The following is a 25,889-nucleotide window of genomic DNA, read 5'->3' as shown; positions in this document are numbered from 1 at the left end:
TCTTTGAAGTCTGAGAAGCTGCATAGCTAACGCATTATTTTAAAAATATAGGCCTGGATTTGCAGCCCAGTTGCCCCAGTTCTATCCTGTTACCATGATTCAGTGACTTAACCCCTCTGTGCCTCAGTTTCCTCACGTAAAAAGGTGGATTGCTTCCTCCTAGGAGAGAGCTGTGAGGATAAAATGAATTAATGTGTTTGAGATGCTTTGGATGGTACATGGCCCATCAGATATTCGAGAAGAGTCTTCTGTAGCTTCCATGCGGGGATTTTGATGGGGAGTTGGAGGTGGCAGTGGGGAGAGGACAGGTGGGGAAGAAGGCTGGAGGGGAGAGGTTTGCTGTTCAGCTAGGTGGTGCATTCGTTGCCAGCATTGGGCAGATGTTTGCTCCAGGCTCATTGTTGGTGTGAGAGCCTGGGGAACTGAGCACTGGAGCATGTCAGCTAGTTAGAGCAAACAGGTCCTCTCACTGGCTGTCAGAGGGTCTGAAATCATTCCCCCAGAATCTCCATGACCCAGAGGCCTGGCTTTGATGGCTCAAGAGTGAGAAGTCAGTGGAGAGGTTTTGAGAGTGATATTAGGGAGGGTGGGAAACTTATATAATGAACAGGTGCTTTCAGATAACTTGATCTCATTGAACGCTCCTCAGAACACTATGAATTAAGTATTGTAATACCCTCCCCCACTTAAAAAACTCATGGAGAAAGGAACGCTGGGAAAAGCTACATGACTTGACCAAGGTTGCAGGACCAAGAGCAGGTAGGAGCCTTGGGCCTCTGCTCTTCCAGGTAAAACACCACCTCTTGGGTCATTCTAGAAGAATTTGGGGACTCAGAGGTTCTCAGGGGCAAGTGGGCTGCCTTGGAATGACGTTGGGGTGTTTGATAAAAACACCAACTCCTGGATCCCCGGCAGACCTGCTGGATGAAAATCTCTAGTGACGGAGCCTGGGCACTGGTGTTTTAACCCCTATTCCAGATGCTGCTGGCATATGGCCAGGTTTGGGAACAACTGAAGGTGTGTCTTATCACCCGGCCACCTTCCTTTTCCCCTCACCATCTCCCGCCATCCTCTTGTGCTTCCCATTTCCCAGGGTTGTTCAAGCTCTCTGAATAAACTTCCCGGTGAAAAGTCCACTAAAGCTCTCAGCCCAAACACGATGGGGCATCTACCTGCACATTTGGAACGGTGGGGAACTGGTGGTCATGCGCTCGGGAGAGTGTCTCTGAGCGAACGACATGACACGAATGTTCATCGTGGGCAATCAGCTGCCAGAAAGAAGGCAACGCTGTTTCCACTCCTCCCATCCTGAGCAGGCAGGCTCTTCACTTTCTCTGCGAAATGTGTCTTCTGAGGGTTTGGGTGGCGGCAATGCGGCTCTGAGCCTCCCACCAAGAGGCGGCTCCAGTGTAAGAGGCAGTGGCCCCCTCTGGGGGCCTGGAGAGGAGAGCTGAGGCTCAACCAGTGGAAAGCAGAGCTGCCTCCTCTCCCCACAAGAGGCTCCCTACACCAGCTGTGCTTGCCACACCTCTTTGGGTTTCTGGTATCTTCTATAACCTGGGCACAGAGTTGCATTTGAAAACCCCAATTAAGGCTCTTTTTCCTTTTTCATTGATTAATGTTTTTATTGAGGTGTAGTTGGCACAATGTTACATTACTTTCATGGGTTAAAAACTGCAATTAAGGCTCTTTATCTTCTTAGCAGACTACTTTGCCCTAAGGATCTTTAGAACCTAGAACAGTAATAATCAACATTTTAAATACAGAAGCTTCTTTTTTTTTTTTTTTTTTAAAGATTTTATTTATTTATTTGGCAGAGAGAGAGCGCGCTCACATGCGTGTACAGGCAGGGGCAGAGGGAGAGGGAGAAGCAGGCTCCCCATGGAGCAGGGAGCCCTACGCGGGGCTCGATCCCACGACCCTGGGACCATGACCCAAGCCGAAGGCACTCGCCCAGGTGTCCATAAAGACAGAAGCTTCTTTAAAGGTTTCTCTGCCTCCTACCTCTGAGGCCTGGGAGCAACAGCCCTGCCAAAAGGTGGGGAGTTGATGAAGACTGCCCTTTTCTCAGGCTTCTGTAGATAACGTGTCAGGCTCACAGCTCCCTGGGTGTGTGGGGTGGGGGGGAGGGGGCAAGGGCAGGTATGCTGGGAGCAGGCGTGTCCTCGCTGGAGGAGGAGGGCACCGTGGGACTCCTGTCCCATGTTGGCGTAGCTTGCTGGGGATTTTTATCCTCTTGACTGCATGTGATCTGTAGCCTAGCTCTGGCCAGCAGCCTGCACTGCCTGTCCCTGGGGGCAGGAGCCTCCCGAGCGTGGATCTCATATGCTCCCACCCGTCCTTAAGGGCTCCCACGCCACCTTCTCCAGGCCCTGCCTTGAAATGGAATCCCTCCACTCCCCAGGCCTGGACCCCCTCCCCTCCTGTCTCATTCTCCCTGCTCCTCATTTGTCCCCAGTGCCCTTCTCTGTTGGCTCAGGCCATTTGCAGAAGTGGAAAGGGAGAAGGGGCTTCTTTGCAAAAGAGTGTGCCTCTGGCTTTTCATGGTTCTGAGGACAAAGGCCAAAATCCTTAACTAGGACAGCTTAAGGTCAGGTCGTGCTAAATTAGGGGGAAAAATGTATGTGTGTGGGCTTGTAATTACAATAATAACATGGGGAAATGCACATCAGATCTTTTTAGTTCCTCCAGTGCTCAAGCTCTCCAGGCTTTATGCCTGCTGAGCCTTCCACCCAGAACACTGCCCACCAGCTGCCCGGTTAACACCTTCCTTTCCCGGGATCTCAGACCCATGGCCCCCAGGCTGGATTGGTCTCCCCCTCCCATACTCTCATTGCATCTTTTCCTTCATGGCCCCCACCACAATTTATAGTTATTCACTTATGTGTCTGGTTTTTAGATTAATATCCATTTCCCTTCTAGACCTTACACCCCATGAATGCAGAGGCAGTGTGTCTTCCCTGAACCTGGGGCGGGGGTGGGGGGGGTGGGGTTGGGGGGGAGGGTGTGGACCAGGCTCGGCATTTGGTTAACAATTGCTCGAACAAAGGAACCAAGGCTTCTGAGATGCCTGGTGTTGGGGATAGCTGCCCACACAGAAACTTCTAACCCCAGAGCCCTAGCTATATGCTCGTTTTCGCTCAGAATTCTATACAGCATATTGTTCTGTGTGGTTTTTCTATTAAGATTTTGGGACTCTCAATATTTTAAATGGTCCTGAACTCTTGGAGGCCATTCTTTCGAACCTGGGTTTAGTTGCACGAGGCTTAAAGTGATTGCCGAGAGACATCCTCAGCTGTCACAGCAATTTAGTGCCCTGTGTGTGGCCTGCACAGAGCCCACATTTTCGTTGTTTTCCAGAGTGCTGTGGTTTTGTTCGTGGTTATAGGTGCGCTTAGAGCTGCTGAATCAGTGTTTGGCTGGGCTTCTTGTTCCGCGTGTGTCTTAGTCAGCTCCCAGCCCGGGTTCCTTTAAAGGGCACTGGGTCATGGTGACCTCGCTGGAGAATACTCAAGCCAGTGACCATGTCCCTGGTGACATGAGCCCCGTGGTCTCTTTCGGGCAGTACACAGTAGGTGGCTTCTTTGTGACCCGGTGAGTGACCTGTGTCACCGGGAAGCTGTCTTCTGCAGTGTTGTTTCAGGCACAGGTGTGAAAGTGTCCCCGTCTTCTCTGTATCTTTCAAGTGGAAATTGGGAAGGAATCCTTTTGATCATCACTGTTGCCTGCAGGTCGTGATCCAGTAATGCATTCTGAAACGAAATGTGTGGGCCGTCACCAGCATTTAGAAAGAACAGAAAGGGGCGCCTGGCTGGCTCAGTTGGTAGAGCACGTGACTCTCGAGCTCAAGGTCTTGAGTTTAAGCCCCACGCTGTGCATGGAGCCCACTTTAAAAAAAAGAAAGAAAGAAAAGAGATAGCAGGATGTAATACACATAGCGAAAGTAACTATTTTTTGGTGAAACTTCTTCAGGTGTGTGTGCACGCATGCAATCCTCCAATAGAATATATTTCTTATAGTCAAAAATATCCAGTCCTCACGCTTTATAGCATGTCTCACTCGGACTTGACAATCTAACTACCACCTGTTTTGCTGCTTCTTCAAGGTATGCGAAATCCAGTCAGATCAAGACCGTGTCAAGCAGCAAGATATTTTTTAAAGGAAGTAGATTTCGATATAGGTGGGTACCTGTGGTTCCATTTTGATGGTGGGTTAGGGTGGGGGCACTCATTTACTTTTTGAATATCCTGCTTATAAATCAGTGTGCTTTGGCTTGTACGCCTGTTTTGGTCCTCCCTTTCCAGTCCGCTCATGTCTGACCCTCATGGGCCCCCCTCAGATTCCATAGTAACTTCTCGGATGGAGGAAGAGAAGGTGTGGATTTCTAGAGTGGATCAGACCATTGTGAAGTTAAAAAAAACAATACACGAGCACACCCCTCCCCCTCTGTTGTGAGTGTGTGTGCTCAGATGTTGTGTTTCTCTTTTGCAGCGGTAAAGTTGCCAAAGAGGTGGTAGAGGCCAGCTCCAAAATCCAGAGGGAGCCTCCGGAAGTGCACAGGTAAGGGGGTGGTCTGTGGGGCTCTGGGAGGTTTCAGGCATGGACAGAAGGTTTTCAGGCTTGCTCTGCCACATTCTCTGTAACAGGAGAGGGTGTAAGGGCACTACATGCCTGTCCTTCTGTCAGCGTGGGCACATCTGTCTCCAGGCACGGCGCTTTTGCTGTTCTGGAAGCTTCCCAAGGACAGACTTGACAGGGCCGTGGCGTGAGTGCGGCCCAACTGCATTTTGAGTTGCTTGCTCTGTGGGGAGTCATTGGCTTGATTGGGCCCGGAGTGTCACATGCACAATGTGTGTGAGGCCCGGCGGTGTCATCTCTTGGCCGAGTCTGTCATCCTGCCTTCTTAGAACTGCTCTCTGTTCATCAGATGTAGCTGGTACCCATTGGCCCGATTTCTCTTAGACTGTTTCACACGAGGAAGGCAGGCGGTGCTCGTCTCTCTCGGGGCTCCTCACTCCCAAAGGTCACTCAGAGGAATGAGGAACTTAGTCATTAGTGGTTCGAGAGTACGCATCTTCATAATGTGGCAGCATATGCCGTTCTGAGAATGAAATATTCTCTTGGTCACGTTGGACTTTCTATCACCATGAGACACACAGATCATTGCACACCCTAAACGTCAAACATGCTAACTATCTAAAGCTGAACATTATCATGACGTTCTCCTTTTTGAAGGCAAGGTCATCCTAAGTTATGTTTTTTTAGGAGGTTCTCACACACTGGTTGGCACCTGTTCCTTCCCCTTCTGTGGACTTGGAGGAATCTCCCCTATGCTCATATTTGCCCAGTCTCCTCTGTTTCCAGCATGACTCCGTGAGCTGGGTGCCTCTTACCTTATTCCCTGGGTTGTTGGGTCTCTTGAAAGAGTGGCTGAGCCAGCCTGGCCCAGCATCCAGACAGCACTTCTCTCCCACACAGGGGAGCAAGACTATAGTTGGCACAGGATCCCATGCAGATGTGTACAGAGAACAATTCTTTCCTGGTTTGGTGACCCAGTGAGAAGCTGTCACGTGCACGTCGGCAGACGTGGTCTTTCCTGCTTCTCGAAGCAGGAGAAAGCTGTAGGGCTAGGGAAGCTGGAGCACTGTGGCAGAACCGTGAAAGTCTTCTAACCTACCTCTTGATAACACTAGTCTTTTATTTGTATTTACTTATTTTTAAAATAGTCTTTACAGTCCCTCTTCTACCACAAATTGTGGTTACTTGGTGTGGCAGAAATGAAAAGAGGAAATGATAAAATGTATCATTTGACCTTTCCTAGACTCTGGGCCAGAAATGACCTTAAGGATCACCTAATTTGATGCTTCTATTTTATAGACAAGGGAACGTGGGTCTCGGAGAAGTTAAAAGATTTATCTAAAGTCATAATTTTTTTTTTCTTGTGGCAGACCTAAGCCTGTATTCTTTTCTTTGTAGCCTTTGCCATCCAGAAACCCTCTGGCATTCTTTTAGAAGCGGGGAGGCAGAACCACGCCAAGGGATCTGCTTGGGTTTTAGTCTTCTAACATGAAGTGTGAGTGTTTGATCTTAAAAAAAAAAAAAAAAAAAGAAAGAAATACTTGATGCTGGGGAGTTCTCTTGACAGCACAAAGACAAAGAAGGAAACTGTTTTTAACAAAATGCTTTCAGAGACTCATATTCCCAATACATAAGACTTTCCAAGAATCCCATAGTTATCCTATATAGATGGTTAGTGAGATCAGGAATAATTGGAAAAAGCATTTCTTTTTTCAATTGAGGTTTGCTTAATTTATGGGAATCAAGGATTCCTAGATCAGGGCTTCTCAAACTTTAACTTGGACAGGGATCACCTACGGATCTTGTTAAAATCAGATTCCGATTCATGAATCTGGCATTTCTAATGAGCTCCTAGGTGGTGGCCATGTGGCGGGTTCATGGACCACACTTTGAGTAGCCAGGCTGTGGGAGTGAGGGGAGCAGAGTGGCCATAGTGAGAATCTTTTCCCGAATGGACCGAACCACCAGAGGGGATGGGAAATGAGGCATCAGTCCATTTATAGTTTCCTTTTTCTGGAACCTTCTAAAATCCCTCAGGGATGTAACTGCACACAAGGACCTATAGACCCTTGAGACACTGGTTCACATGCTATTTCTTCCCCTTCCACTGACCCTTTTTATGTGTATATGAAAGCCTATTGAGTCCACATGCTCAGGACACCTCTCTGGTCCTCAGCTTTTTGGCAGTATCTCTCAAATCTCTGACAATATAAGGAAGAATTTGTTTAAAGTAATGATGCAAAGCAAGCTGTGGGAGGAAAAGGCTTGTGTCTGTTTGGTCATCTGCGTATCACTCAACACCTAACCCAGCACTTGGCACATAGTAGAGGTCAGTACATAGTTGTTGAATGAACCTATGAACCAGGGGTGTGGGGTGACGGCAGCAGGCCTGCAATTCTCTGAGACCTGAGATCTGTCCAAGGTGCTGCCCTGGGGACCTTGACCTCCCAGGAGGCAAGAGTGCTTCCAGAGCCATGGAGACGTACCCCTTGCAGTCGCAAATTCTCATTTCTTTCCAGTGGGCAGTTGCATGGTAGGACATTTTTCTCTTAAGCAATTATTTTTGAATTATTTTGGCTTCTTTGATGTAGCTGTTAAAAGTGAGAATATAGTAATGAACTCTCCCTCTGGCTGTGTTTAGAGATGAGCACTCTAAGGCTTCAGTTAGTTGTCTTTCCTCACACTTGAGAGTGTACTCTTCAAAGAATGGCAAGTTCATGGACTTCTACTTTTGCTGAGGTGTATGTGTTTAGAAAGAGACAACACAGACAGATTGAGGACACTGTCTTGGGATTTTTCTTTTTTTTCAAAAAGAGAAAAAGCTAACTCTCATGATAGCTCACTGATCTTTACTGATGACAAGATCCCCAAGCAAATCCCTCCTGGCCTGGGAATCACCTACCCATGCCAGGGGCCCAGCGAAGCAAAAGGCTGCAGCTCGGTGAGCCTAAGGCTGGCTGTGTGAGCCACCTGGGCTCAGCAGCCACTACCGGGGGACACCCAGAGGCAGCATTTGGTCCTAAAACGAGCACCAATTGAGGGGCCATGAACTTGGTTGTGTTGCTTACAAGCTGTGTGTGGTCTAGTCTTGGTTGTGTTGCTTACAAGCTGTGTGGTCTTGGGTAAGTCTCTTAACTTCTCTGATCATCAGTTTACTCATCTTTAAAATGAGATTCAGAATATTACTTTGCCCAACTTCTAGACTTTGTTATGGGCATAAAAATAAAGTGCTTTAAAAATTAGAAAGTGCCATGCAAATGTGAGGTGATGATATTCTTCCTGTCTCTCATCCAAAAATGGGAAGCTAGAATTTAACAGATCTGTCCTCATTAAAGCTTCTTCAGATGGAGTTTTGATGACAGGCCAACAGCACTTGCTTCACTGCAAGGACTGGTGCAGAATTCCATGAGCCTTGTGTTAGTTGCTCTATATTATGCCATCAGTTTTTGAAGCCAATCTTAGAATGTCCTTGCAGTTTCCAAAGAAAACCTTTTTACCTCAGTAGAATTCCCAGTGACTGTTTCATTGGAAAACTGCTCTGTGCTGAGTACAAAACAGGTCAGGCATTTTGCAGAATCCATTGACGGGTGGATTCTGAGAATGGGAAACATGGCACAGACCCTTGCCTGGCTTGGGGAGACTCCAGCCAGAGAAGCTGTTACATCAGGAGCTCAGGTGGAAGGGCAGGGTGGGAGCTGACTGGGATGTTGGCATGTCTTCTAGAAGACCACCTGACACAGTGGACCCTCATATAGCCAGAGAGCAGGACATTAGCAGTAGTGAACAGAGTCCCCGCTGGGACACTATAGGATAAATCATGCAGAAAGTGCAGGAAGGCAGTGGAGAGCAGAGCAGGAGCACTCGTTGAGAATCATATGATCTGAGTCTGCTTCTCTTAAGTATCTTTAGTCAAGTTCTGTAACTTCACTGAGTCTCAGTGTCCTCATCTGTGAATATGCTATTTTTCTTGCTTGTCTCACAGGTACACTGAGAAAAACAAACACGGTCAAGTATATAAACCCGTAAACTAAAAAAGGAGCCATCAAATTCTGGCATATTTATTAGTAGTGTAACTGTGCTGATGGGCTCTTGCTTTAAATAAAGCTGGGATCAGCTGGCACCTTTAAAAAGGTTGCAAACAGAGAGGTATGAAAAGGTAACCTGTAGCCTACAGGGGTTGGTACAGAGAGGGTGGGAGACATGCATTTTGATTCTAGTTTTGATTAATCTTACCCTCTGGCTGTCCCAGTACCCAGCACCAAGCTCTCAAGCCCCGGATTCTTTGTGCTCCAGGGAAACTCTAGCTGTATCCACCCTTGGGTTTATCTGAGTCTTGTACTTATCGGAAGGCAGTGTTCCCCTCTTAATCATAGAACTGGAGAGTTTCAGAGTTGTAATCGACTGTGTGGTTCATCTGGCCTAACTCTAAGCAGACCCTAAGCCCCCTTGACCCTAGCCATAGGCCTCTGCTACAGTGTGGCAGCAGGAGCCTGTGGGCATGGGCGCTGAGTCAGCATCCTCCTGACCAGCCAGTGCCCAGCAGGCTCACACCTGTGAGGTCACGCTTGGTGAGCTCAGCCTGTCCCAGCACTGGCCAATTGGCCAGACGTTGTAGTGTTGGCGGTGAAAGTGGGCAGGTGGTAGGATGCTTTATAACTCCAGGTGAGGAGTGTTGGGAGGGGGGGCTGCTGTGGAGCAAAAGATCCTCCATAAAGGCTCATTACAGGCCCTCCTTGATGATATGCAGTCATTTTTGGGGGACAGAACTGCTGCCAGTCAGGGGGCATGGGTGGCTAGAGGTGGGGCAGAGAGATTCAGTTGGTACAACAGTGGAAAATGGGCTTTTCTGAGGTCAGAAGGCTCCATGGTCCACACAGACATGGCGACATGTGCTTTGCAGAGCTAGAATCACGGTCATGAAGGCCGCAGGGACAGAGGAAATCCCATGAAAACTCAAAAAATGAAGACTCTCCCTTCCCTCCCTCGCTCCCTCCCTTCCTTCCTTCCTTCCATCTGCAAGGAAACGCTGTCTCCATTTCTTTCCTTGTCAACTCCACCATGCTTGCCAGGACGTACCACAGGCATCACCTCCCCTGAGAGGTCCTTCCTCGCTCTCCCTTCCCCCCACAGCAGGGTCGGGTGCCCCTCCTTAGAGTTCCCAGAGGACCCTTGGCCATCAGTCTCCTCCATGGGATTCATACTTTTCCAACTGTGGTTGTAGCACATTAATGAGTCATGAAATGAAAATAGACCAGCACTTGAAACAAAATGAAATAGAATGGGGAAAAAGAAAGTGAATCACACATAACAAGAGTTACTCTTGTTGCATGAAACATTTGCTTTACTTTTGTGCCTCCCCATGTGTGTACAGAGAAATGACATAAAATGCATTTCTTAATGTGGGTCTCTGTCAAAAAAGTCTGAAAATCATAGTTCTAGAGAGTGAGTTACTTCATGCAAGGACCATGGTTCACTGGAACAAGGCAGACCATCCAATGCATATGTATCAGCTGCAAATAAATATGCTGTCCCATGCCAAACAGAAATGCCCAGGCTATAAGACAACTCTGTAACCAACCTGGGGAACACCCATGTCAATCTGAAATGGCAACTTATGTCAAGCCAGGATTGCATTCCATTTACTTCAATTTCAAATGTGAGCAGCCCTTACCCAGGGAGGTGCTGTAAGGCACACCAGAATGGGTAGATCAGTCTCTGCCCTTAAAGTGCTTGTCAAGGTGGGGCTGATTAGTACACCAGTAAAGACAGAGAGACAGAGGTGTCAAATGCCATGAGGTGTGAAAGAAGGGAGCGTAGTGTGAGGGGAGAGAGAGAGAATGAATGAAAATGTGTCATAGGGGTCATCCAAGGGGGCATCAAAGGGTTAGGAGACATTTGACACCATCTTTGAAGGGTGGGTTGGTTTGGGTTTTGACAGGAAACATGAGGGGAAGGGTGCTGAAACACCCACTAGAGGTGCCTCACCTCCATGTCTTTCAGGGCAGACAGCTGGTCTCCCTGCAGCAGGGAGTGTAGACGGGCTTCTCGCTATCAGCCAATAGTCTCGATGAGATGCTTGTACATTTTCCTTGCCATCTGCTGCCCTTCGCAGCCAATGACACGTGTATGCTGCCTTCAGAAGCAGAGCTTCTGTGGCTGGCTGGTGAGAGGGGTGTGAATTTGAATGGGAGTATTAAACATAGATATTAAATATTGGATATCCAGCAACAGCAAGGTAGCTCAAAGCTGTCTGACCAGGTTATGTTTTCATTTTTTGTGTTTTTTTGGTGCTTGTTAAATTACTTTGAGCCATTCCCTTCATTCACTTTTCTGCGTATCTAGTTCAGTGACACCTGTGTCCCATGTCTGCGTTGTCGCCTAGTATGCCTCAGTCTGGCGACATATGGGGAAATAGGTTTTCGTTCACTGCGTTGCATTAAGACACATGGACATTTTGTCAGAACCTTAAGGATAAAGAGGGCTATATATCTTAAGTGTTATGTTCCCTTTACCACTGGCCTCATGCACTGTGGAAGTCTAGAGACCGTTCCCAACTTGGGTAGCCAACTGAGATAGAGGAGCTGGCGTTTGCAATGAAAACCAATTCCCTCTGGTTTGTGTCTGTTTTCAGAGCCAACATGACTCAGAGCCGCAGTTCCTACTCCTTGAACAAACAGCTCATCATTAACATGGAACCCCTGCAGCCCCTGCTGCCTTCCCCCAGTGAGCAAGAAGAGGAACTTCCGTTGGGTGAGGGTAAGTACCCTTCCTTCTGGCATTGCAGGCTTACCCTAAAGGGACGAGTAAGGCGCCAGTCCTGGGTACCTTGGTAATGGTTGGGGTGGGGGACGGAATGAGTCATAAGCTGTTTCTTTCTTTTCTTTTTTTTTTTTTTTTTAAAGATTTTATTTATTTATTTGAGAGAGCGAGAATGAGAGAGAGAGAGAGCACATGAGAGGGGGAAGGGTCAGAGGGAAAAGCAAACTCCCTGCTGAGCAGGGAGCCCGATGTGGGACTCGATCCCTGGACTCCAGGATCATGACCTGAGCTGAAGGCAGTCGCTTAACCGACTGAGCCACCCAGACACCCAGTCATAAGCTGTTTCTAGTAAATAAGCTATTTGTGGCTGGAAGACTGCATTATTTTGAGAGTTCTATCAGTTTCTCCTAGAGAAAGTCCATGGATACAAAGTAGTTCTAGTGTTAAAGCAGTAATGCTGTTAGACCCTCCCCTCACCCCCCACTGTCCAGCATGGTAGCCACCACAATGTATGGCTATTTAAAACTAAGTTTAAATTCATTAAAGTTAAAAATTCAGTTCTAGCCACGTTAGCTGCATTTCCAATGAGTAATAGCCACATGCGGCTAATGGCTACCATCATGGAAAGGTCAGACCAGGAACATTTCCATCACTGTAGAAAGTTTTACTGAATGGTAAGTTTTTATTATAATTAAATTAATGGTTGTAAAGAATTCTCCAGTATAAAGTGTCTTTAACTGGTCATTCTGTTCTGCCTCAATATTTCTTCATACTTATATTCCCTTTTCCATAGGCCTTTCTCTGATAGTTTTGATACAAGCTAAAATACATATAGTCCACCTCAACCCCAAAGTTGTTATATTTTTAAGGACTGTACTATATGTGCATCTAGGCTTTTTTTGCTTTTAAGGATTTTACTTACTTCAGGGAGGAATCTCTCCACACTGCTTGCTGGAGACATTTCATGAGGCAAATCTCACACATGAATTATCAAGGTATATTTTAAAATGCACTCAAAATAAAGTTATTGGAACCCTGAACACAAACATAACATGTTTTTCCTTAGGTGGCTTTGGTTTCATCATTTAAAATTTGGATACGGGGCAGTTGCAAGAGGGCAGGTCTCTCTGTCCCCAAAAGATCTCCTTCACCTGCAGCTTCAATTCACGAATCCCATCCATAGGGGAAAACTCTTGAGCCTGTAATGAGAATATGGCTTGGGATGCAAATATCCTTGGGAGAAGTAGCAGCAGCTACCTCACACTGAAGTGTAAATAATTTTAGTAAATCTTTTCCTGAAAGGAAGTTTAATGGTTAGGAGGAGAACTGGACAGCTTAGATGCCCCAGATTCCATGGGTAGAAGGAAAGCATTGCAAAATAGGAAGGGTGGGGCCTTGGGAGACATCCTTATCCCGAGCTGAGCCACAAGATGATGACAATGAGAATGGTCTTGGTATACCCATGGCCTGTATTCTTGGTCTTAGCAACCAACTCTGTAAATTCCATGCTAAGTTAGTTTTCTTAGCCCAAGGGTCTCTGGGTCCATGTTGCTTGTCTACATTTTCCAGCACCCTCTCTGATTTTGTATGTTTTTCAACTGTAATAAAAGTAGCTTTCATTTCTGATCCCCAGTGATTTTTTTTTTTTTAAAGATTTTATTTATTTGACAGAGAGAGACACAGCGAGAGAGGGAACACAAGCAGGGGGAGTGGGAGAGGGAGAAGCAGGCCTCCCGCGGAGCAGGGAGCCCGATGCGGGGCTTGATCCCAGGACCCTGGGATCATGACCTGAGCCGAAGGCAGATGCTCAACGAATGAGCCACCCAGGCACCCCTCCCCAGTGATTTTTCTGGACTTCCTCTTGTAGAGAAGGAAAAACTCTTCCCCTTCAAGGTCTTTCAGCTGGACCAACATTTATGACAAATTAACAGGAGAAAAAACCCTCAAGTTTTATTATGGGCACATGGAGGCCCAAAGTGAAATTGAGACCTAAAGAAATTATTAAAGCAGGCAATTTGTATACATTTTAGACAAAAGACAATAAATTGGGGAGGAATTGACAGGATAAACAAAACAGGTGTTTGGGAGCTTTAATTATTAGGGAATACTTTTTTTTTTAATTTTAATTTATTTTTTTTATTCTTATGTTAATCCCCATACATTACATCATTAGTTTTAGATGAAGTGTTCCATGATTCATTGTGCATAACACCCAGTGCTCCATGCAGAATGTGCCCTCCTCAATACCCACCACCAGGCTAACCCATCCTCCCACCCCCCTCCCCTCTAGAACCCTCAGTTTGTTTTTCAGAGTCCATCATCTCTCATGGTTCGTCTAACCCTCCGATTTCCCCCGCTTCATTCTTCCCCTCCCGCTACCTTCTTCTTCTTCTTTTTTTTTTCTTAACATATATTGCATTATTTGTTTCAGAGGTACAGATCTGAGATTCAACAGTCTTGCACAATTCACAGCGCTCACCAGAGCACATACCCTCCCCAGTGTCTATCACCCAGTCACCCCATCCCTCCCACCCCACCCCCCCTCCAGCAACCCTCAGTTTGTTTTATTAGGGAATTCTAAGCAGACTTTAGGCTAAGGTCTAGTAGATTAGAAAAAAACGGTTTGTTTCTACAGTTTTCTCAGCTTTGAAGTCCCTATCTCTGGTGAAGAGGATGTCTTTTTTTTTTTATGATTTTATTTATTTGTCTGAGAGAGAGCACAAGCAGAGGGAGGGAGAAGCAGGCTCCCCACTGAGCAAGGAGCCCAATGTGGGGCTCGATCCCAGAACCCTGGGAGGATGACCTGAGCTGAAGGCAGATGCTTAACTGACTGAGCCACCCAAGCATCCCAACAAGGATATCTTTTTACTTTTAATTACAGGGAGAGTGTTTTTCATAAGGGAGATTTGTTTCCTGCTGTCAGAGGGACAGTGGAGGGTCTGAGTAGCTTTAATTCAGAATAATCAATATGCACCCTGATACATTTTGGGTGGCTTGCCCTTGACGCCTACATGCTCCTATACCTGGAATATTTGGTTTAATACAAATCCCTTTCTCTGGAGGTCCTGATTCTCCCAAGTTTGAATGGAGAAGAGGAAGGGAAAAGGAACAACCCAAGCCTGGAGTTGTGACTGTGTCTTGTCTGCAAAGATGGAAACCTAGATGGGAACAAAAATTCCATGGGGAATATGGAAGTCAGGCCACTCTGGCCCTATGAGTCACCCCCCAGGATATAACAGGGAACTGGGCAAGCTTTTCCCTGGACCCTGTACCCCATTCAGTTAAAAGCCATTTTGCTCCATTTTCTATAATGAGGCTCCACTGCTAAATCCTAAGCTTGGCTTTAACACGAACGCTGTGGACAAGAGACACATCCGTTATAATTAACTGCAATAAAAATAAAAATTTTCAGGATATGTGATAAGAATCCATAAGCCACCTTTTCAATTTTTCTAGTTACTTTAAAGAAGAATATTAAATTCTTTCACCAGCTATAAAGTCAAACTGATAGGTTACTCTCTTAAACGTCCAAAATAGCTCTAAAAATGTCTAATAAAACTTTTTTTTATTAGGCAGTCCCCTTGTGGGACATCTTGTGGGTTTTGAAGCTCAGGCAAATCCTATCAATCTCCAGGATATAGAATCAACTTAAAAGGAAAAGAAGTAAAAATGACAGTATTGTTAGGTGTCCAGTAGATGGAATGACCTTCTCAGTCTAGAGAAAGAGCAAAATCATTTTAAGTCCCATTAAATTCAGAGTTATGATTCCCACAGTGAACCTAGCTCTGTGTTCTTTTTTTTTTTTTTATGTTATGTTAGTCACCATACAGTACATCATTAGTTTTTGATTTAATGTTCCATGATTCAGTGTTTGCGTATAACACCCAGTGCTCCATGCAATACGTGCCTTCCTTAATACCCATCACTGGGCTAACCCATCCTCCCCTCTAAAACCCCAGTTTGTTTCTCGGAGTCCATAGTCTCTCATGGTTTGTCTCCCTCTCTGATTCCCACCCACCTTCATTTTTTCCTTCCTTCTCCTAATGTCCTCCATGCTACTCCTTATGTTCCACAAGTAAGTGAAACCATATGATAACTGACTTTCTCTGCTTGACTTATTTCACCTAGCATAATCTCCTCCAGTGTTCTTGATACCATCATATCTCTGTTACTATTTTAGAGTCTGATTCTGCTCCGAATGTCTTGTCTTTGAGTATCAGGCAATGGGATTTAGACAATCCATAGGGATGAATACTTATTTTATAGATTTGTATTTCTCTGGTATGTAAAGAAAAGAGAGGCAGAGACCACAGCTTTAAACAAAGATATCTCCACCTTTGTGGATGAACTGCCTCTCTTGGCACATACAGTGTGATGAATTTAGTTTCATCTTTGTATTTTGATATTTTAGTGTTTTTATGCCTGAGCCAGAGCCAAATTGAAAGAAGCTAGGAATTCATTCATTCCTTAAGGCAACATCTGTGACAAATACAACTGATACAATTGGTAGACCACACTTAGTGTGTGCAGGTTGCTGTGGCCTATATAGATGTAGACACTGTCTTCCTGAAGGCTCACAGCCTGTTGGGGAGACAGCAGTGAAATCACAGGGGTGATGAGTAGGTTCTGGCCCTGCCAATTGAAAGTGTGCTCACTTTTCTGTGTCCCTCATGAGATAGCAGTGCTTCAAGCTACCTGGAGAGTGTCTTGTTCCCCTTTAGTCTGATTAGAGTGTCTGATGAAAAATTGGTAGGCCAAAGAATGGTTGGGTGAGACTGATAGGCAGAGGGAGTTGTGAGTGGTCTGGTCTACCTGCATTGGTTGCTGGTTTAGCTTTGGGGAAGAAAAAGGTCAGGGGGAAAAAGTGAAAGGCAAGGCAAAGTTAAGAAAGGACCAGATCATGATGGGTCTCCATGACTTGCCTGGAGAGGTTAGACTTGAACCTGAAGGCACTTGGGAGGCACTGGAGGATTTCCATGCCTGATTGGAATTGTGTTTTATATCATTTGTGGTGTAGAGAGGGCAGATTCGAGGCAGGTGTGGCTGGTGCAGAGTTTTTCCACATCAGCACCATTGACATTTTAAGCTGGATAATTTTTTGTTGGGGACTGTCCTGAGCATTGTATGATGTTTAGCAGCATCCTTGGCTTTTACCCAGTAGATGCCAGTAGTACCCCACCTATCCTGATAAACAAAAATGTCTCCAGGTATTGTCAGGTGTCCCCTGGGGAACAAAATTGCTCCCTGATTGAGAATCTCTGGGTTGGAGGCCCAGAGACCACACAGGAGCCGTTGCATAAGCCCAGGAAATAGAAAAAACAAGGGCTGAATGAGGCAGAGGGAGTGGGGCCAGGGAAGAGACAGTGCCTCCAAGCTAGTAAAACGGTAGAGTTGTTGACATGGGGTCACTGCTTACCCAGTAGGTAAGCAGCCCGTGGACTCCTGTCCAGGTTCTGTCCTTGTCTCTGAGAATGAAAAGAGTTCAGCCTCTTTAAAGATGAGACTGTTGAGGCACAGGAAGGCTTAAGTGACATGTCAGTATCACACAGGGAGTCAATGGCAAAAATGATTTCATTTAGATACTGGAGCCATTGAGAGAGTTCCATACTGTGCATTGCCTTGCTGAGCTTCAGACATGGAGTGGAGGACACTTGGACCTCACTATTCCCCAACCCTGTATAGTGGCTTAGATTCTTATTTTGGAGAGTTACCAAATCACACATTTTGGAACTGGTCCATGAACAGGTCAAGGTTGGCAGCCTAAGTTAAAAGAGTTGTCTGGTTAGGAATTTTTTTAAGAATCAGGTTGGGAGAAGAAAGAAGGTCCTAACTCTGATCCTTGGAGGCACAGTCTCTGTGAGGTCCTGGGAAGATCCTGGGACCTTGTCTCACTCGGGTGCCATGGTGGCAGTATCTGTGCTGCCATCATGACTCTCTGGGGTTATTACCACTCATTTGTCTGACAAGCTCTTTTTATTCTTCCTAGAGCTTCATGCTTCTCAAAGACAGCTGTGGAGAGCGTTATTGCCCAGATTAGCCCAGTGGCGCTCTGGGAGAATGTGTGACCCCATTCAAATTCATATGACAGGACAGCTGGAGGATTAGCTCTGAAGTTCGCAGCGTCTGGGTAAAGAAAAAACAACATCAGCTCCTAGGCACTGCTAGGCAACAGGAAAGTTTTCAGTATTACCCCAGAGTTGCTCAGTTACAGGATCCATGTAGATTAGTGCTATGGAAAACTTTCTCTGAGACTGGGCAAACCATTTGCAAAGTGTCATGTGGAGCTTATAAAAATTTTGGGAGAAGAAAAAAAATTGAAAGTGGGAATTGTTCCGGGTAAAAATGGCATTTTAAGGAATCATTAATCTGAATAAAATCACATGCCATATGGAGGTAGGGTCTCCATAGTGTAGGTAGCAATATGCTTGGTGGAGTGTATTTTTTGTTATAGAAAAATGCTGGACTATGGTAAAGAAAGTGACTAACGTTAATCATGTAGGACTTCGTAGCTGGCAATTAGTGACACCCAGTGAACATCATTCTTGTCTACCAGAGCAATGGGGCAGGCTGGCATAAACAAACAGGTGGGAAACCATGCTTTCTTCCCCTTGGTAGAAAAAACTAAGAGTTGAAAGTGTGTGACACCCTCCTGCTAGCAAAATGAAAGCACAGTGGAGACCCCAGAATTTCCATAAAGGAGTGTCTTAGGGTGAATGTGGTTGGATTGAGGGTGGCTTGAAGCTGCACTTGCATATGATTGGGAACATGTCTATACCTGTGGAATAGATGGCAAATGAAAGAGATGATGGAATAGATGGAATAGAATAGGTGGAAATTAAGGAGAGTGGTAAAACTAGCTCTCCTATGCCACCATTTAGCTGTGTGTGTGTGTGTGTGTGTGTGTGTCCCCTGTAAATGTTTGTGTGTGTTTGTACATGTGTGTTCGAGTGAGTGCATATATCACAGATGGCGCTCTGTGTGTGGAGGGGTGTGTTTAAAGGGTTGTTTACACTGTCTAGCCCTAACCGTAGATTGCTTAAGATGATGACATTGCAATTCTAGAAAGTCTGTATGTGAATCTGTGAAGAAGGCATTTTGGGCATATGAAAGGAGTATTGTCCTCATCATCAAGCATGCCATATCCTTGACCCCATCCCCTCCAACCCAACACATAATAGGTGACCTATGGGACCTACTGCATTTTCGCCTCTTAGGGTCTTTTATTTTTATCTGAGTATAGGTGACACCCAATGTTACATTATTTCAGGTGATTTGACAAGTCTGTACATTATGCTTTGCTCACCACAAGCGTAGCTACCATCTGTCACCATACAACTCCCTTATGTGACCACTGACTTTATGTTGTGCCTTATATTCCCTGATTTATTCATTCCATAACTGGAAGCCTGTGTCTCCCACTGTCCTTCATCAGTTTTGCCCATCCCTCCCTCCAACCCTCTGGCAACCATCAGTTTGTTCTCCATATTTATAGGTCTGATTCTGCTTTATGTTGGTTGGTTTATTCATTTATTTTTTTAGATTCCACATATGAATGAAATCATATGGTATTTGTTTTTCTAAGTCTGACTTATTTCACTTCACATAACACCCTCTAGGTCCGCCCATGTTGTCACAAATGGTACAATTTCATCCTTTTTTATGGCTGCATAGTATATGTATATACCACATCTTCCTTACTCATTCATCCACTGGTGGATACTTCGGTTGCTTCCATATCTTGCATATTGTAAATAATTCTGCAAGACACATAGGGGTGCATATATTTTCTTGAATTAGTGTTTTTGTTTCTACTGGGTAAATACCCAGTAGTGAAGCTACCAAATCATATAGTATTTCTATTTTTAATTTTTGAAGAACTTCCACATTGTTTTGCATAGTGGCTGCACCAATTTACATTCTCATCAACAGTTTACAAGGGTTTCTTTTTCTCTACATACTCACCAACACTTGTTATTTCTTGTCTTTTTTATTTTAGCCATTTTGACAGGTATGAGGTGCTATCTCATTGTGGTTTTGCTTTGCATTTTCCTGATGATTAGTGATGTTGAGTATCTTTTCATATGCCTGTTGGCCTTCTGTATGTCTTCTTTGGAAAAATGTCTATTCAAGTCCTCTGCCCATTTTTTAATTGGATTGTTTGGGTTTTTTTGGTGTTGAGTTATGTTATGTAAGTTATACATTCTAGATACTAACCTTTTGCCAGATATATCATTTGCAAATATCTTCTCCCATTCAGTAGATTGCCTTTTCTTTAGGTTGATAGTTTCCTTCACTGTGCAGAAGCTTTTTATTTTGATGTAATTCCAATAGTTCATTTTTGCACTTCTTTGTGTGTCCCCGCTTGTGTGTGTTTATTTTGCTTTTGCTTGCCTTAGGAGACATATCTGGAAAAATGTTGTTATTGCCAATGTCAGAAAAATTAGTGCCTGTGCTCTCTTCAAGGATTGTTATGGTTTCAGGTCTCACATTTAGGTCTCTAATCTATTTTGAGTTTATTTTTGTGTATGGCACAAGAAAGCAGTCCAGCTTCATTCTTCTGCATGTCACTGTCCAGTTTTCCCAACACCATTTCATGAAGAGACTGTCTTTTTCCCATTGAATATTCTTGCCTCCTTTGCCATAGATTAGATGACCATATAATCATGGATTTATTTCTGGGGTCTGTTCTGTTCTGTTGCTCTATGTGACTACTTTTTGTGCCCATACCATGCTGTTTTGGTTACTGCAGCTTTATAGTATACCTTAAAATCTGGGATTGTGATAACTCCAGCTTTGTTCCTCTTTCTCAAGATTGCTTCAGCAATCTTTATTATTTATTATTATTCTAGTTCTGTGAAAAATGCTGTTGGTATTTTGATAAGGATTGCATTGCATCTGTAGATTGCTTTGGGTAGTATGGACATTGTAACAATAGTAAGTCTTGCAATCCATGAACATGGGATATCTTTCCATTTGCTTGTGTCATCTTCAGTTTCTTTCATTAGTGTTTTATGGTTTTCAGGGTACAGGTCTTTCACCTCTTTGGTTAGGTTTATTTCTAAGTATTTTATCCTTTTTGGTACAATTGTAACTGTGATTGTTAATTTCTCCTTCTGCTACTTTGTTATTAATACCCAATTAGTACTGATTAATACCAATAACTGGGTATTAATTTTGTATCCTGCAACTTTCCTGAATTCATTGATTACTTTTAATAGGTTTTTGGTGGAGTCTTTAGGGTTTTCTATATATAGTATCATATCATCTGCAAATAGTGACAGTCTAACTTCATCTTTACCAATATAGATGCATTTTTTAAAAGATTTTTTATTTTAGAGAGAGAGAGAACAGGGAGAAAGGCAGAAGGACAGGGAAAGAGAGAATTTTCAAGCAGACTCCCCACTGAGCAGGAGCCTGACATGGGGCTTGAACCCAGGGCCCTGAGATCATGACCTGAGCTGAAATCAAGAGTGGGATGCTTAACTGATTGAGTCACCCAAGCGCCCCAATATGGATGCATTTTATTTCTTGTCTGATTGCTGTGGCTAGACTTCCAGTACTATGTTGAATAAAAGTGGCAAGAGTGGACATCCTTGTCTTATTGCTGATCTTAGGGGAACAGCTCTCAGTTTTTCTCCACTGAGTAGCTGTAGGTTTGTAATTTATAGTCTTTATTATGTTGAAGTATGTTCCCTCTAAACCCACTTTGTTGAGAGTTTTTATCATGAATGGATGTTGAGTTTTGTCAGATGCTTTTTCTGGCATCTGTGAGGTGATTGTATGATTTTTATCCTTCATTTTCTTAATGTGGTGTATCACATTGATTGATTGGCAGTTACTGAATTGTCCTTGCATCCCCAGAATAAATCCCACATGATCATGGTGAATGACCCTTTTAATGTAGTATTAAATGTGGTTTGCTAATATTATGTTGAGGATTTTTGTATCTATGTTCATCAGGGATATTGGCCTATAGTTTTCTTTTTTTGTCTTATTTTTGATTTTTGTATCAGGGTAATACTGGCCTTATAAAATATATTTGGAAGCTTTCCCTTCTCCTCTATTTTTTTGAATAATTTCAGGAAAATAGGTATCAACTCTTCTTTCAGTGTTTTATAGAATTCACTTGTGAATCCATCTGGTCCTGGACTTTTATTTTTTGGTAGTTTTTTTATTACCAATTAAATTTTGTTAGTAGTGATCAGTCTGTTCAGATTTTCTATTTCTTTCTGATTCAGTTTTGAAAGACTGTTTATAGGAATTTATCCATTTTTTCTAGGTTGTCCAGTTTGTTGGCATATAACTTTTTGTAGTATTCTTTTGTAATCTTTTGAATTTCTATGCTGTCAGTTGTTACTTTTCTGTTGTTTCTAGTGTTATTAATTTGGGTCCTTTCTCTTTTTCCCTTGATGGGTCTGGCTAAAGGTTTTATCAATTTTGTGTATCTTTTCAAAGAACCAGCTCTTGGTTTCATTGACCTTTTCTATTGTTTTTTAGTCTCTATTTCATTTGTTCATTCTCTGATCTTTATTATTTCTTTCTTTCTACTCACCCTGGGCTTGTTTACTCTTTTTTTTCTAGTTGCTTTAGGTGTAAGGTTAGATCATTTGAGGACTTTTTGTGTCTTGAGGTGGGCCTGTATCACTGTATTTCCCTCTTAGAATTGCTTTCACTTCCATTTCTAAAATTTATTCATTTATCTCTTTTTTAATTTCTTCTTTGATTGCTTTGTTGATCCACTGGTGGTTTACTATCATGTTGTTTAGCTTCCACGTGTTTTGCGTTTTTTCCAGTTTTTTTTCTTCTTAATGATTTCTAGTTTCATACCATTGTGGTCAGAAAAGATGTGTGGTATGATTTCAATATTCTTAAATTTATTGAGACTGTTTTGTGGCCTAACATGTGATCTCTTCTGGAGGATGTTTCATGTGCACTTGGAAAGAATGTGTGTTCTTTTGTTTTTGGATGGAATGTTCTGTACATATGTTATGTCCATTTGGTCTAATGTGTCATTCAAAGACACTGATTTTCTGCCTGGATGCTCTATCCATTGATGTAAGTGGGGTATTAAAAGACCCCTACTATTATTATATTACCATAAATTTCTCTCTTTATGTCTGTTAACATTTGCTTTATATATTTAGGTGCTCCAGTATTGAGTGCATAGGTATTTACAATTGTTACATCCCCTTGTTGGACTGATCCCTTTATCATTATGTAATGCCTTTGTCTCTTACACAGTCTTTGTTTTAAAGTCTATTTTGTCTGATATAAGTATTGCTACCACAGCTTTTTTTTTTTTTTTCACTTTCACTTGCATGGTAAATGTTTTTCCATCCCTTCACTTTTGGTCTGTACGTGTCATTAGATCCAAGGTGAGTCTCTTGTAGGCAACTTACAGATGGATCTTTTTTTTTTTTTTTTCAATTCCACTCCATGTGTGAGTCTTTCAACGTCGTACAAGGCAGAGCCAGTCATACTCTAACACAGTTGCTCCAGTCACATCACTGGTGAAGTCTCTAACAGCCCAAGGCTGCTATGGTTATGCTGCTTCTGAATTCCTTTTTCCACTTCCCACTGAGTGTAATCCCCTTCCTGATAATCTGACGTGACAGTCCTCCTCCCTCTTTCCTTCCTTTGTGGAGTTCCATGGCTATGGCTCAGGCAAATGTACCCTCTTTTCATGGCTTCGGTGTCTTTCTTCCTTGCCATTTCCCCACCTTGTGCTAAGTAATTTCTTCCCTTGGCTTAGGGTAGGTCGGGATGTGCATTAGGAGTAATGCATTGGTCTTTTTGAAATTTCTTTTATGTTGTATTCCACCAAACAGTAGGAGCTGTTCATAAATCCTATGGAACCACCTTTCCCCTTGTGGTTAGTGCTACCTGGTGACAGAAGACCAGTTAGCACCAGCTCTAATTGCACTTGTCCCTGCCACAGGGTTTGTGCTTATTATTTGTCTTTTTATTTTCTTATTATAAAACTGATTATGACCTAGAAAATTTAGAAAATACTAAAACAGAAAAAAATGACCTCCCAGATTGTCCCACTTCTTTGAGGCAATCAATGTAGATGCATCAGCAGTTTCCTTTCCTATGCATTGTAATGCCATGCAATCATCTCTTGTGTATAGTTTTTGAAATTCCTGCTTTGTTTGCTTAATGTTGAAAACTTTAGTGCATGAAGATATACCATAAATTGAACTACAGGTCAAACAATGAATTGGGAACACATTTAACACAAATGCAGATAAATGGATTAATATTCTGAATAAGAGGACACTCCTAAAAAGGCTCTTTCAAGCATCCTTTTAGCGTTGCCCAAGTTTGGGTTCTCCTGAACTTTCTCATTTAATGGCACCCCTAGTTTCCCACTGCTGATAGATATACAGCAGTCAAGCCTGCTGCTTCTATAGGAGCTAGGAGCCTCCACAGAGCAGAGGAAAGCATCTGGGTTTATTTATAACTGCAGTATTAGATTGGCAAAGTCAAAATTCAGAATTTGTTATCACATCTATTGGATTCTGGAAGAAAGAACCACAGTTTGGGGCGGCAGCTCCTCTAGGGTAGGAGATGCCAAGAACAACTCAGGGGCCAAGGTAAAGGCCTGAGCAAGCTCTGCCAATTCACATTTGTGAGCTCTTCAAAAGTTTTCCAACTTCCCTTTTTGTGCTTTTCTTTGGGGTTGGTTTCATCTTTGGAACTTTGGTTTCTGGTATTTACTGGCTGCTCAAGTACTCCTAAGAAGTTTGTTCACTTGAATGGGATCTTTGAAATTTTAAGCATTTACCTTGCTATAAGGAAGCTAAATGCCTTGGTTCTGGTGCCATTTAAGTGCATTTCATCTTGCAAGGATTTTGTATTTTATATCATAAGACACCAACAGTGTGCATCATTTCAGTTCTGTAGTTGGCTAATTCCCATGAACTGTTCATTTTATGAATTACCATATTTCTCGGTGTAAACATAGAATTGCTTCAGGTAGCTGCTCCGTGTCTGCATTGATACCTTGGACAAGTGGGGAAATACGCACTCTGGTCTTGGCACCTCCCACCAGGCAGATAGGTGACCATAGACAAGATGCTCCACCTTTTGGAGCCTCATTTTTCTTGGTATTAAGGTAAGAAGAATGGACTTGAATACCTCTCAACTGCTTTCTGGCTCTAAACTTGATTCTTTTGCTTAATATCAACATCAAATTCCAAGACTGTGGCTTGTGGTCTTTTACAATGAGAATGGGAACTTGGGGACAGGAATGTTTTTCACAGCTTTGTGGGGCTAGAGGGAATGTTGAGGATGGTCTAACACAGGTATCAGCAAACTATGGCCTGTGGCTGGTCTGATGTCCATTATTTTTCCTCTGGCCCAAGAGCTAATGGTTACATTTTAAATGATTATATAAGTAACCTATCTAATATCCTTGATTTTACCTCTTGGCCAGCAAAGTGTCAAATTTGCTGTCTGGGCCTTTAGAGGAGAAGTGTGCCAGTCTCTGATCTAGTACTCCCTACCCCCTTGGTATTCTACACAGGAGAAAGTGCAGAGAGGGGAAACAGTTTGCCCAAAGTCACTAGCTGGGTAAGTTCCCGGGTTGGGGATCAGGTCCTGGTTGTCAGATTCCTGGCCCGGCTATCTTAGATGACATCAGACACACCTAAGATGGCTAAAACAGAACCAGTCACTGAAGAACTGCATTTATTTTTATAATTCATTTGATATAATTGAAAAAGAGAGGACTTTTGTAAGTGTAGGGAGTCTAATTCAGTGAGAAGAGCCGCCGCATGGTTGGGGCACGGCTTGAGCCTTTGGTTTTCCATCATGGTGTGGCAGGACCTGGCGACTCCTTGGAGCCCTGCAGCACGCTGGAGGGCGTCACCTCGCCTTGGAACAGGGACAGAGTGTGTGCCACACCAGGCAGAATTCCTCGTAGGGGAAAGCTCAGACTTTGAGCAGGAAGCGTGTTGCCTTCAGGGAATCACATTCTGATTTTAAAGTCATTTGTTAAATAAGCAATGGCTCACTTTGGGCCAAGTTCTAATTATTCATTTGCTCATTACTCTGTGTTAAGGATCTCTGTTTCATTAGTGAGAGCCATTCAGCACAGAATTTCCCAAATCCCGGCTTCCTGCTCAGGTTGGCGCTTTGCTGCCGTGTCCTTAAGTAGTAGTAATGAATTGCTTTAAAGGATTCAGCTGGGGTGGAAAAAAATCTGTCAGTCAAGTGTCCTGTGACGTAATCCGGTCACGGGCTCTGAGGGTTGGGATGTGAGCCAGGGGAGAGCGTAAGTGTGAGTAGTGTGACAGCCAGAGTGTGGTCTGTGGTGGAGAGACACTGTGCTTGGCACTTAGACAAGTAAGCACTCCCATCCCGTCTCTAAGAAACCGCGGGAAGGGAAAAGTGAAAATGGTACTAAACCATTGTCATTTGGAAGCAGAGGCTACAATTGTCTGACTTCTAGATGCATTCCAGAATCAGCATGGGGTTCTGTTTTCTAGTGTTTTTGCTCGTGGGTTGGTCCTGTTAAATAAATGCTCTTTGTGATACCCAGGCTTAGC

At 43.8% G+C, this 25,889-nt stretch overlaps 1 protein-coding gene across 1 annotated transcript in view; it reads left to right on the top strand.

Annotated features, from left to right (window-relative positions):
- FRMD3 (FERM domain containing 3) overlaps nt 1-25,889 on the top strand; it is a 311,407-nt gene that overhangs the window by 236,256 nt on the left and 49,262 nt on the right. The window contains exons 11-13 of the mRNA XM_021677924.1: nt 4,106-4,180; nt 4,492-4,560; nt 11,210-11,334. Coding sequence (XP_021533599.1) covers nt 4,106-4,180; nt 4,492-4,560; nt 11,210-11,334 — 269 coding nt within the window. The remainder of the gene's footprint in view (nt 1-4,105; nt 4,181-4,491; nt 4,561-11,209; nt 11,335-25,889) is intronic.

The sequence above is a fragment of the Neomonachus schauinslandi genome, chromosome 13, assembly GCF_002201575.2.
Source record: "Neomonachus schauinslandi chromosome 13, ASM220157v2, whole genome shotgun sequence".
In the NCBI taxonomy this organism is placed as follows: domain Eukaryota; kingdom Metazoa; phylum Chordata; class Mammalia; order Carnivora; family Phocidae; genus Neomonachus; species Neomonachus schauinslandi.
Note: the sequence above shows the minus strand (reverse complement) of the source record. Positions and strands in the feature narration are given on the sequence as shown.